Source organism: Lycium ferocissimum, chromosome 11 (genome assembly GCF_029784015.1).
Source record: "Lycium ferocissimum isolate CSIRO_LF1 chromosome 11, AGI_CSIRO_Lferr_CH_V1, whole genome shotgun sequence".
NCBI classification, from domain to species: domain Eukaryota; kingdom Viridiplantae; phylum Streptophyta; class Magnoliopsida; order Solanales; family Solanaceae; genus Lycium; species Lycium ferocissimum.
In genome coordinates, this window is record NC_081352.1 from 64833148 (window position 1) to 64847383 (window position 14236).

At 33.6% G+C, this 14236-nt stretch overlaps 1 protein-coding gene across 1 annotated transcript; it reads right to left on the reverse strand.

The window, feature by feature from the left end:
• Positions 1 to 12232: 12232 nt before the first annotated feature.
• On the reverse strand, positions 12233 to 12830 carry LOC132037503 (probable calcium-binding protein CML10). Its single transcript, XM_059428035.1, has one exon. It carries the CDS (start codon positions 12772 to 12774, stop codon positions 12502 to 12504), a length of 273 nt encoding a protein of 90 aa, XP_059284018.1. The 5' UTR covers positions 12775 to 12830; the 3' UTR covers positions 12233 to 12501.
• Between the last annotated feature and the right edge of the window lie 1406 nt (positions 12831 to 14236).

Below are 14236 nucleotides of genomic sequence, written 5' to 3' on the forward strand. Positions count from 1 at the left end.
CTCAAGGTAGTCACATCATCAATTCACATTTAAGTTCATCATAAAACACCATTACCAATCCCTTAGTCATTATTGATAATCAACTCTTATAGAGGAAAATGATTAGAATTACGTATACATGTATAGAGTATCATACAATCAAGGTTTAATGTGGGCTTGTCCCCTCACGCACACCAACCACAATCAAAACATGAATTAGGGTTTTAAAGTATGAAAAGTTCGCTTTTTATTCAATAAAGAACTTTTGAAAAGGAGACACACATCCAAAATAAGGTTTTCAAAATAGACATGTCTTAATTAAGCCTTACGTAATTCAACAATTCAATTCTACAACGAAGAACACCCCAAAACCCTAGCTTAAGTCACTTTGAGAAAGGTTACCTTGCAACCCTAGGTTTTTCATTCAAGAATCATGTTAAGAATCAAGAGTTTAATGCTAGGATTGACTAATAATGTTAAAGATGTTCTTACCTTAATGTTTGAAGATTTGGAGGAAAGATATTCGTCTTTATGGTTTATGAGAATGTGAATAAGTGATAAAATTAATTGAACCCCGCTTTATATACACACTGCTGCAGGTGAGTAAAATACGCCCAGAAATACAGTAGTATTTCAAAATATGGGCCGTATTCTTTGGCTGTATTTCACGTTAACAAAAACAGTTGACTCCATAGGGAGGTGGTGAAATATGCCTAAGAAATACGTACCGTATTTCAAAATACAGGCCTTATTCTTTGGCCGTATTTTTCATTAACAAAACAGTGGAGTCTAGATTCACCAAGATGTTTTCACACTTAACCCGGATTTACAGAGTGTGACAATATATGGATTGTAGACTCTGGAGCTGTTGACACCTAATTTTTGACCACCCATAATTTATTTTAATTAAACAGGGTCCTTGGATATTAAACGAAGTGAAATATATATTTTTCTACAAGTCGAAATGATTTTATAAAATTATTTAGATAGTATTTTTGCCATTTTATTTAGCAAAATAGCTTCTATAATACTATGAATCATTTGGAAATTAATTTACATATTTGTGCAACAATATTTATTTGCTAAATTTAATCAAGGGAATAATTTAAAACAACTATTTATTTAATTGTTTAAATTATCAGAAATCAATTAACAAGCGTTTCACTCCATTTAATTCAAGAAATCTGATTAATTAAATGAATTAATCATTTTACCCTTTAAACTCTTAATTGTGCATATTCAAGGTGCACTGGTACAATTTATTAGAATTAATCATAATTAATTAATTGTTTAATTATGGTTAAAATCCTATAAATTGTTTATTGTGTGGCTTTAATTGGAATAGCCAAATTGATTGGTATAAATCAATTAAGGTCATTAGCCTTTAAATTGTGTGATTAAGTGAATTATGGCCTTAATTGAAATAACCAAATTCATGGTTTAAGTTTAAATAAGGTCATTTTTGTAAATTAGCTCTTAATGGGTCGATTATTTATAACCTGGTGATAATTGAAATTTTCAATTAATGGACATTGTTGCGAGTATGGCCACTTATTAAATATTGTATATTTACCCCCCCCCCCCCCCATATACATATATATACACGGATATACACATGTATATACATGTATACGTGTATATTGCGTGTATACATGTTTATTGGATCTTATTCCCTTTTCCTTCTCTTAAAATCCAAGGACGGATCCAAAATTAGACCTGCCCCGGCCCCGGAACCAACATAAGAGGGTAATACTCCCTCCATCTCTCATTATTCAGCCAAACACACCCTTTGAGCTCTCTCTCTCTCTCTCTCTCTCTCTCTCTCTCTCTCTCTCTCTCTCTCACAAAAGGTAAAAACCCTAACACCGCCTCCACCATATCCTTTCTCTCTCCTCGTCACCTGGCCAAATATGGCAACGGATTTGACGTACATAGCTTTTAGCATGTTGGTTCAATCGATTTGAGTAAAACATTAAATGCTTACCCACTTTCCACCGCGATTCAACCCAAAGGAGGTATAATCCATCCTCTCTCTCTCTCTCTATTTTTTCTTGCTTTTCTGTGTAACAACGGTCAAAAACTCTGAGAATCCTTAATGGTTTTGTTTGCATTTGTTTGAAATCATGGCTTTCTATTGGTTCACTAAGAACCACTCTGATTAAGCTTGATTGAGTCGAATCAGACTGTTAATTTACTTATATGTTTGTTTCCTGGTCGTTAGATATGGTATTAAGAGATGCTATTGTGAAAATTGTAAAACTCCCACATCGATAGAGGCTAGGGTTTTGAGAAGTTTGAGCATAGAAATATCAATATACTCACAAAAGAACTCGAAATACTTTGGGTTTCAAATATTTTGAGACCTTTAAATTTTCTGAGTTAAGTTAAGTTTTAAAGTTTGTTTCTTATTTTTTCAAGGTTCGTGGCTGAGCGTGGTGGAGCAAGGAAACAATTCCAAGTCCATTCTCGACCTAGGCTGCACCTGAAAAAGGTAAATCATCCTTCCTTAGTTTTTTTTTTTTTTTTTTTTTTTTTTTTTTTTTTTTTTTAGTATTGCTTGATGTTTATGTGCTTAGATAGTTTATGTTCATGATCTTTTAAGTATTATTTATTGTTTATGTGTTCAGATAGTTTAGTTTATGTTGTTTTACAGCTCTATTATGTATAATTAATCTTTACTTAGTCCTGTTTAGATTAGCTTAGTTATTTGTTAGCTCCATGTTAAATGAATTTTGTGGTTATAGTAGTTTTTACCTTTAGTCAATCACATGTAGCTTAGTTCTATGGCTTGATAATCATGTTTATGTGCATTAACTTATTTGTGATCAGCCTGCCTATATTTAGATCATTTTGTTTCTGTTAGCAGTGTAATATGAAGTTTGAAATAGGTTAAATATGTTGTCCAGATCCATTTTTGTTGTAGTTAGCATGTAGTTAGTTCATTTGGGCCTGTGTGTGCTAGTTTTTCTTATAAATCTGAGGGTCTAAATCTATGTTGTTGCTCTGTATGCCTAGTTTTGGTCATAATCAGTAGGTTTATGGTCTTTTGTTGTCCAAATGTTATAACTTAGGCTCCTACGTTGATGTATAGCTACTGTAGTTCTGTTTCCTGTTAATATGATTTTCAAAAGCCTATCAGTACTTGTCCTGTCCAGTTTTGAAACTAGTTATGATCTTGTTGTGAGAAAGATTAGCCAAATGAGTAGTCTTTTCTAGTCCATCATCTTGTTTTATTTGGAGATGTTGTATATGATCTCACATGGTATGTTGACTTTTAAATCTATGAAGCATGATTACAAGTGGTATAGCGTCTTGTTTTGATGGAGTCCAACATATACCTATCACTTAAACTAGTTTCTGAAATCAAATGTGCATGATAAGTCACTTTTTGAGTCCAAGACATATGTGATTGAAGCCTTCTGTGTCTGATCTGAACCTGTTTAAACCCTTAAGGCCTCTTTTAACTCTAAAAGTATCACCGTCGTATGGTTGAAGTTGTTAGCTGTGCATTTAGAAAATAATGTTTGAGATTTAGAGACCTGTATGCATGTGTGTTGCCTTTAGCACCTATTGGACCTTTCAAGATGATTAGTATTACATGATCCCCACTTATGTATGACCTTGCTTTAAAATAATGATTTAGTTTGAACTGGTTGAACCTACCTATCCATTTAATCAATCATTCATGAAGGCATGATCACTCTATTTGTCTATAAGCACTAAACTATCACTAAATCTCCGAGTGTGTCTATTAATATACCCAATTATACTAAGTACATGCAGTTCTGTATACTTTAATGTATATGAGTCTATATAAATGAGTATATATGTAGTATATCATCCATGTGAGTTTATGATTACCATCTTTGTATTAATGTTTGATTAGGCTTACCCTTTTACTTGTACCATGTTGGGTCATGTTTGATATTTGACTCTGTTTGGGCTTTAGTTATGTCGCTTTGGTTATCCTTAATTGGCATTTAGGCCTTTTGCCCGTATTACTTCATTTATATCACTGGGCTTATCTGATTACCTCTATTTTGGACCAACCTTTATGCCATGATTTGTATTTTTAAAGTATGATTGCATGCATGTACATGTGATTGTGATCAGTTTTCTCTTTTATTTTAGTTAAAATACATAAAACTCGAGCATTTGCTAATTCTTATCTTCTTGTGCCTTATGTGATTCAACCTCGAGCCATTTGGGCCATTTCTTGCATTAAAACTAGCCCAACATCACTTCTTGATCGATTGCGTGAGAAAGATAGAAAGGGAAGCTAATATATTAAAGGCCCAACCATGGGTGAAAATGGTGAAGGCCCAGCTATGACCAACTGGTGGGCTCAGGTAGGCCCACCAGCCTAACTTTCTCTTAATATTCATTTGTTTTGTATACGTATGTATTTGTAAACACTTGAAAAAATTGAAACCCATGTGGATGTAGAACTTAGGAAAACGCCTAGTTTTTAGGAAAGTCGACCCAAAACCGTTTTCAAAATTCGGCTAACTATCAACTTTGCATGAAATTGGTACTTACTAAATTTTTAGAAGTCTAAAATTGGTTCAATGCTTTGATAAAGTTAAGTGACTCTTAAAAATTCCTAAGTATAAATTTTGGGCCTTTTCTCCCCTTTTGGAAACCGAACGAATGAAAGTAAAGTGATTTTTGGGCCTTTAGCCCAATGTGGACTGCTTAAAGGCTTTAAAGGATAATAAATGGTTCTTCAACTTTTTTTGTGATAAACTGGATTTAAAAGCAAAATAACTTGAAAACTGAATTGGATAGCAAAACCATTTTTGCTAAACACTCAACTGCTTTGGAACAAAATCTGGAAAAAACTGAAGTCTCCATGGAAACAAAACTGGACTTTAGAATTTGAAAATGTCTTTGATACTGTTGGGCTGAAAGCCCAGAAACCTGTGGACTGAAGCAAGAGAGAAATGCATTTGGGCCAGGTTTGAGAATAAGATGGACTCCGGATTGGAGTATGAATTGACCCAATTGAGCTTCAATAAAATAAATTTGGACTTAATAAAAAACTCTCGCTTTTCCTTATATGTATATGTATAAAAACTGGAGATATACTCCATACTTTCTTATATTGTAAAACCCCTAAACTCATTTTATTATGACTAAAATAGTAGCGACTCTACTCGGAAAAAATCCCGGGTCTGTCTTAGTCCGGAAATAAAGTGAGTTGAACACTTGTGCAGATTTTCAAACCTAAATCCCCCTTTTCTAAGGGGAATTTTTTGCCAAATTTTTTCTTAAGTTTATGATAAAAAAAAAAAATAAAAAAAAAAAGGGATGACCTTTTTGCGGAAAATTAAACACTTAAGCAAATAATAAATTAATCACACATTGAAGCTCGTAGGTCAACCGTATTCTACGGATCCTTAATACTAGGGTGCTTAAAACCTTCCCTAGGGGATCACCAGAACCCTTACCTCGAACTCTGGTCCAAAAGGATTTTTCTCTTGCTTGAATAAACTCTTTTAACCCGATTTTCCTAGTTTTCCTTAAATAAATTAGGTGGCGACTCTAAAATACATAAAATTCAATTAGAGCACAAACAACCTCCTAGTAGCTTTTATGCACCCGCGTAAAAGTGAACCGTAGCAGGAGCTACAAATCATATGACCTCAAAAACTACTATACTCACAAATCTACAGAAGGTAGATAATGATCATAAGAAAGTTCATTTGCCTAATGGGGATACAACTAACATTTCCCATATAGGATCATGTCCCATATTTGATAATGCTACTCTGAATAATGTGCTATTCATACCTGACTTCAAGTTCAATCTATTGTTAGTTTCACAAATCACAAAAAGCTTACATTGTTTTGTCTCTTTTTTCCTCGATTTCTTTGTATTCCGGACCTCCACATCGGGTGTGTGAAGGGGATTGGTAGAGTCCGTGGACTCTATCTTCTACCCGTTCAAGCTTTCATTAGAGGCATCTCAACCTCCTTAAAATCCAAAACTACAATAAATTCTCTTGCTACTCAGAATTCCAGTACTGTACATAATGCTACTCAATCTACAATCTCCATTGTTGATTTCTTTTTTTGGCATAGGAGGGTTGGTCACACCTCTTCTATTTTCCTTACCTTTCAATTCTTGTACTCAGGAAGTTCACAAATGTACTGTTTATCCACTAGTTAAGCAAACTAGATTGCAATTTCCTACTAGCAATTCTAAAACTGCTGATGTGTTTCATGTTCTACATTATGATGTATGGGGTTCTTATAAAATGTCCACCTATGATGGCAACAAGTTCTTTGTCACTATTTTTGATGACTGTTCTAGAATCGTATGATTTTTTTTTAATAAAATTCAAAAGTGATGTTCTTGTCATTTTACAAAATTTCTTAACTATGGTGAAAAAACAATTTGTTGCTTCTGTTAAGATCATTAAAACTGATAATGGGACAAAGTTTGTTAATCATGAATGTCACACTCTATTTAGTTCACTTGGTATTGTCCATCAGAGAACTTGCATACACACTCTTCAGCAAAATGGTGTTGCTGAGAGAAAGCATAAACACCTTCTAGAAGTAGCAAGGGCAATCAGATTTCAAGGTCACATTCCATTAAAGTATTGGGGTCATTGTGCTATAGCAGCATCCTATCTTATCAATAGATTACCTACATCTGTGCTAGGTGGAAAATCTCCTTATGAGTCATTTCACAAGGTCAAAAACCTTCCTTGAATCACCTGAGAGTTCTAGGTTGTCTTTGTTTTGCTGTTACTTTACCAAAGAGTGACATGTTTCAACCTAGAAGCATCCCAGCTGTCTACATGGGGTACAGTCCTACCACCAAAGGCTATATCCTCTATGACCTAAAAGATAAACAATTCGTTTTCAAAGAGAGATGTTCAATTTAGAGAAGATATCTTTCCCTTTAGCACTAACTCTACTGGAGACTGAAGGGTGTTTGTATCTGCTGATGAACCTGTTTTGGATCCTAATCACAATAATTCTTCTATACTACCACATCCTTCTGCCTTACCTATTGCTTCTTCTGATTCTTCTCAGTCTGTCCCATCTCCATCTCTATCTCCATCTACATCAGCTCCTCCTACTATATCCACCTCTCTTAGACAATTCACCAGAGGTACAAAACCACCACTATGGCAAAAAGACTACATCACTGCTCATACTTACTCTAGTCCTGTTGCTACACCACCTTACTCTATTGCTAATTAAATCTACTATGATCAGCTTTCTTCTTCATATCAAGCTTATATTGCTACTTCCTCCACTGAAGTTGAACCAAGTTCTTTTGAGGAGGCCAGTATTGATCCTAGGCGGGTTTAGGCTAGGCAGACTGAAATTTTAGCCTTGGAAAAGAATAATACATGGTCAGTTGTGGAATTACCTCCTGACAAGTCAGTTATTGGGTGAAAATGGGTGTTTAAGATCAAGTATAAAGCTGATGGAACTATGGAAAGGTTTAAAGCCAAGCTAGTAGCTAAAGGGTTCAATCAAAGAGAGGGTCTTGATTATCAGGAAATGTTTCCTCTCCTGTTGTAAAAATGGTCACAGTTAGATCAGTACTTGCCATTGCCTATTCTAATCAGTGGCGTGTCCATCAAATAGATATGTACAATGCCTTTCTTCAAGATGATTTACATGATGAAGTTTACATGACTCTACCTCAGGGATTTCAACTACCATCTGGATTTGATGTGCAGGGGAGAAGCATGTATGTAAGCTCATCAAATCCCTTTATGGGTTGAAACAAGCACCTAGGGAATGGAACATGAAGCTCATTGAAGCATTGCTTAATCTTGGTTTTGTTCAAAGTCATCTGGATTATTCTTTATTTACTAAGAAGACTGATTCCTCTAGTATCCTTCTTCTTGTATATATGGATGATTTGCTTATTACAGGCAGCAATATTGATCTCATTATTCAGACAAAAGAAGTATTGCGTTAAAAACTTTCAAAATCAAGGACTTTGGTGAGCTTAAGTACTTCTTAGGCATTGAATTTGCTAGATCAGAGAAAGGAATACTTATGCACCAAAGAAAGTACACTCTAGAGATCATTTCTGAAGCTAGTTTAAGTGCCGCAAGACCAGCTTCCACGCCTATGTATCCCAACATCAAATCACTACATTGGAGTATGATGAGATGATGACTGCCAACAAAGAAGATGATAAGAAGAAAGGGATTTCAAGTGAAGATAAATTGCTAAAAGACGCTGGTGTTTATAGAAGGATGGTGGGAACATTTCTATATCTGACACTTACCAGGCCAGATATCTCATTTGCAGTTCAAACTCTACGCCAGTTCCTTCATCAACCTAAACAGTCTCATCTAGATGATGTAATGAGAGTAGTAAGATCTATCAAGGGACAAGCAGGTTCGGGAATTCTATTATCTAGCAAACCATCAAAGAAAATTACGGAGCTTAAATGACGATCTTGGTCGCCGCCAAAACACAAGAAGATCTGTTTCTGGTTTTCTGAGCAAATATGGAGATTCACTTATATCTTGGAAATCAAAAAACTAGGGAGTTGTTTCAAGGAGCTCAGCAGAGGCTAAGTATAGAAGTATGGCAAACTCAGTTGCAGACATAGTATGGATACAGGAATTATTCAAAGAATTGGAAGTTGAAATTGAGACACCTATCTCAGTGCACAATGATAGCAAATCAGCTATGCAAATAACTGTAAATCCTGTGTTTCATGAGAGGACAAAACATATAGAACTTGATGGCCATTTTATCATAGAAAAGACACAAAAGGGGCTGATTGAAACAAGATACATAAACACCATGGAGCTGGCAGCAGACTTACTTATGAAGGGGTTGGCAAGACCACAACATTAGTATCTTTTGTCCAAGCTGGGAGTACTTAATATTTTTACACATCACAGCCTGAGGGGGAGTATTGAAGATGATGGCATTACCTAGAACTTACGGGATTAACTGTAAATACTAAAACTTAGACAGTTAGTGGATTCGATATTTAATGAGTTATTTAGTTTGTTAAGTGGTTAGCTTAGCTGTATAAATGTGATATGTACAGCTCATTTTTCAGTTAATGAAATCAGCTCTCCATTTCACAAATCCTCTTCTTCTTCATTTTCTCTCAACTTGATCGAGCTTCAAACTCCATTAATGGAGTAATCTCATCAATCTTCTAGTTGTATTCGGTGAGATTTATCACTTATCAGCATATCATTAGTGATTTAGTATGTACTAACATTTCCAGATTTCTTGTTAAGAGTCTGAAACATTGTTTTGTATGAGTTTTTGGGTGGGTAAGTTCATGATTCTATCATTATTCTGCTGATGTAGCTTAACATTTCTATTAATTGTGAAATCTACTCTTGCATTCTGTGAGTAGCAATATTTTGTGAAAAGGGGAACACTTATTTGAAAGTATTTTGGTGTTCTTATAGTGTTTTGGTTCGATTCACCGGGGCTCAACTATGAATGACAAACTTGTACAACTAGCTTTCTGTTTTGTTAAAAAATAAGATACTCGACGATCGCTGCAATTTCTGTTTCCCAAGTAGACCCTCCACATGATGCAAACATAAAAGTAAAGAAAACCCAACCACAATGATAGGAATAAGCTGCTAAGTTGCATAAATATTGTTTTCTCGAAATAACTAAGGACTCATTTGTTTTTATTAAGATTAAGCGTCTAAAACTGAATGCACATTTGAATATTAAGATGTACATTGAGAATTTTATGTATGAATCTAAATACACATATGAATATTAAGATGATATATTAAGGTCTGGATGCTAAATTATTAAGACTGTTTGCTTTCCGACATCTAAATGGGTAAAATATGTCTTTATTTTTAAAAAAATTACTCCCTCTGTCCCAATTTATGTGGACGTTTCGCTTTTCGAGAGTTAATTTGACTAAACTTTGAAGCTAAATTGGATTAGATTAACTCAATATTTTAATATTAAAATTTATATATTTGGAAACTACATGAAAAGTACTATAAGTTACTCATATCAATTTGGTGAAATATACTATCTTAAAATGTTGGTCAAAGTTCATGCAGTTTGAATCTCGGGAAGCGAAAAGTGCCACATAAATTGGGACAGAGGGAGTAATAAACATGAAATTGAATAAAATACAAAATTAATCTAATATTTCATCAATGAAATATTATTTTTTTTTTAAATATTATATGACGGTTGATGGTGGCAATGACTAGAGATGGTGTTGTGGATGTCAACTGAAGATGGTGTCGGCTAATGGTGATATTGTGGGTAGTAGCTAGTGGTAATGAATGCTGGTAATAGTTGATGATAATAGTTGGTGGTGGTGGTTGATGATAGTGATAGCTAATAGTGTTGGTAATTGATGACGGTAGTTGACGATATATAGTGGTGACTGATGGTGGCGATTACATGCAATCATGATCGATGGTTGTTGTAGAAATGGTGGTTGGTGGTGATGCTTATAAATAGGGACTAGCAGCAGTGGGCGTTGATTGTAGTAATTGACAATTGCACTGGTTGTGGATGGTGGTAGTTAATAATGGTGGGCTGTGACAATAATAGATAATTATGGGGGACGCGGTAGCGGTAGCGATAATTAAATGGAGGAAAGGGTGAGCTGCCATATTTATAGAAATAAACATCTTAATGATATTAAGACTTTATGACAGATCTTTAATCATTCAGACTCATTAAGTGGTGGTAACATAATAGAATATCACAAATACAATTCCACTTACGGTAATTAATGACGTATAGACTAATCAATCAATAATATTTTTTTAAAGATACCACTAATACACTTCTACTTAGTGTAATTATCAATTTATGAGCTAATCAATCACTAATATTACTTAATAATGCCACCAAAACACTTCTACTTACTGTAATTATTATGTATAGACTTATCAATCACTAACATTACTTAACAAAGCCTCTAATACAGCTCACTTTAAGCATTTTCAATTTATAAGCTAATTAATCATTAACTTTTTATAAGGATGCCCCTAAAACACTTCTATTTATACTATCACTTTTTAAACTTATCACTTGTAACATTCTTTAGGGTGCTATCACTAATACACTTTTACTTGGCACAATAAATAAGTTGTACTACTTTCTTTTTTTTTAGGATAAGTCTAGAAAGATAATGTAACTGCAAAAAGGGGGAAAAAACCTTTAAACAATTACCAAGGGACTTACCAATTGACACCATCGCTATTATTTGTTTATTAAATACTCAATTTTACATATTTAATTTACCGAGAGACATCCCTCGGTACTTTAAAAAATAAAACTCAAATGAATTATATCTACTTTATTGAGAGACTCCCTCAATATATTTTTTTTTTATTAATATACTGATGGTGGCCCTCGGTACAAGAAAAAAGAAATTCAGAATATTTATATTTTATTACCGAGGGACTATTTCAAAAATTTTAATTTGTTTTTTATTATGTACCAAGAGAGTCCCTCGGTACAGTCAACTAAATGTTGACTTTAAAAAAGTCTCATATTTTACCAAGGGACGTCCCTCAATATCTTTAAAAAACAATTACTCTCTCCGTCCCAATTTATGTGATATAGTTTGACTGGGCACAGAGTTTAAGAAATAAAGGAAGACTTTTGAATCTTGTGATCTAAAACAAGCCAAAGATATTTGTTTGGTTATAGATCATCTCGTTAAGCGTAAAAGGTAAAGTTTAAAGTTAATTAAATTGTTTCCAAATTAATAAGGAAATGTGTCATTCTTTTTTGAATTGAGTAAAAAGGAAAGTGTGTCATATATACAAATTGGGACAGAGGAAGTAAAAATTAAAATATTTGACTTTTCCGAGGGACGCCTTGGCAAAGTTCCTCGGAATAGTGACATAAAATTTGTCCCTCGGTAATCCACGTAGGTAAATGGCTGCTTTTTAGTAGTGGCGCGTGAGCTGCAATTATACATTGCATCAGTTTAGCTAAGAAAAATTCCTAGCCAGAGATTGATAAAGAAATGGACCTTAGCCTAAAATCAACCCCAAAGTTAGCTCGTGAGGGGAGAATTATTCGAAATTGGAGATTAAATTTCCTAAGTTGAAAACTTGCTTGATATCATGATAAAGTAATGGACCTTGAATCTAACTTAACTAAAAAAACTAGCTCATAAGGGAAGGATTGTCCAACACTATTATAAGGAGACCAAATTCCCTAATCCCCACAGATGTGGGACTCAACCGAGATAAAAGCTTAAAGATTCAAAAGAAGATATATGTGCAACATAACATATAACTATATTATATACGCATTTCTCAGCGACCAACGTACATGCTTACAAAATACGGAACACAGATCACGTACCCTTTTAGAGTTACATAGTACGGATCAAACACACTAAACCCTTTCCTCAAAAAGTTACAAGGGTCTTCAGTTTACTTACTCTAGACTAGAAAACACAAGAAACTGCTAGCGAAGAAGGAAAAGACGAATACATAAAAATATTTACAGTAGAGGGGTAAACTAAGTATATATATAGTTAGAGTAGTAAATTACTAATTAATAGGTCGTAATACCCCATTTATTAGAGGAATATTTGACAAGCTCCTTCATCTCATCTTTGCTGATGTATCCATCTCCATTGATGTCTGCATGATGGAAGGCTCTGCTAGCTTTCCATCCACAAAAGCGTAAGCCCATCTCTTTAAAAGCTGTTTTTAGCTCTTGCTTACTCAGCTTTCCATCTTTATTCTCGTCATATCTCTTCAGAACTTTCTCTAGTTGCTCCTCAGTTACTGGAATGCTTGCATCTTTAAATATTAACCAAGCCATTTTTAGTTGTCTCTCTATGATAAGTAGTGAGTGAGTGAGTTTAAACAAGGGCCGCATCCTATATATAATGGCAAGGCAAGGTTATAGTATAACTTCACTATGAACAAGGACCATTTGTATCTTTACATGTGCATGTGGACGTGGTGTCTCATCACTCAGATAGACACTAAATAGAGTTTAGAATTTATGCTGTTTGCAAGCAATTGATGTTTTGGAATTTTTTATCCATTGGTTACACAGGATAAGTATATATGGAGACGTGGGGTCATCATTATTCCAATTGATTATGAGGTGAAAGAAAAAATAAAGTAATTATTGTCTAAATATCTCATTTTCTTCTCTAGTACTTTATGGATGCTTTTGAAGTATCTTTGAACACTGTTACTTTTCGCTAAAGTTAATCAAAAAATGAAATATCCCGTACGTTTCAATTTAAAGCGATACACTTTGATCGAATGTAGAATTTAAAAAAGAAAATACTTTGAAACTTATAATCTAAAATAATCTATAAATACTTCTGATAGGGGGTATATTTGAAAACTTTAATGGCGGGAGGGGTATTTTTTACCCAAATTTGTAACGGAAGATATTTTTAGCCCTTTTCCTAAAGTAGAGGGGCATTTTTGACCCTTTTCTCTTTAATTAAGAGTAAAATAAGAAAATTAAAATTAAAAGTATTACTCCCTCCGTCCCAATGTATAGGACACTCTTTCCTTTTTAGCCTGTCTAAAAAAGAATAATACTAGTAATATATTTAGTAACAATTCATCTCTAAATTTACCGTTTAACCCTTAATGAAATGATTTCTTGCCACACCTTCTATTATTTGTTTAGACCACAAATTTCAAAAAAAACTTCTTTTATTTATTAAACTTCGTGTCCAGTCAAACACCCTCATGCATAATGAGACGGAAGGAATACTAAATATAAAAAAGTCATTATTTTTAAGACGAACTAAAAAGTTAAGTGCATTACATAAAGTAAAAAATTAAGGTAAAATAAAAGAAGTGGAAAATTAAATCGTACGCTGACTGTGACTTATTAATTTTGTTGAGAGGCTAATCCATTTGCTTAAGATAAAGTAAATGTTTGGAAGTGCGCTCGTCTGCAAGATTCGGATCGAAGAGACGTTTCATGCATCATTAACAAGTGAAGATTGTTTACCAAAAAAAAAAAAAAAAAAAAAAACAAGTGAATATTATTTACACCCCTAATTTTACTTTAAAAATCAAAATTTTCTTTAATTTTGATCAATAGACATTCTTCCCTTTATGTTGAAACGTCTATTTTATTCTTGATATCTTTAATCCTCTATCTATGTAATATTTTTTATATATATACATTATCTTTATTTTTTAACCTAGCTATTTTACTTTTAATTTAAATAATGTTATATCTTATTATATTTTTTTAAGTTCTTAATAATATAAGTAGTAGCATAATCCTTTAATGAATTTGTTAT

Excerpts from the sequence above, each read along its gene's own strand:
- LOC132037503 (XM_059428035.1), bottom strand. The coding sequence starts at position 12,774 with ATGGCTTGGTTAATATTTAAAGATGCAAGCATTCCAGTAACTGAGGAG.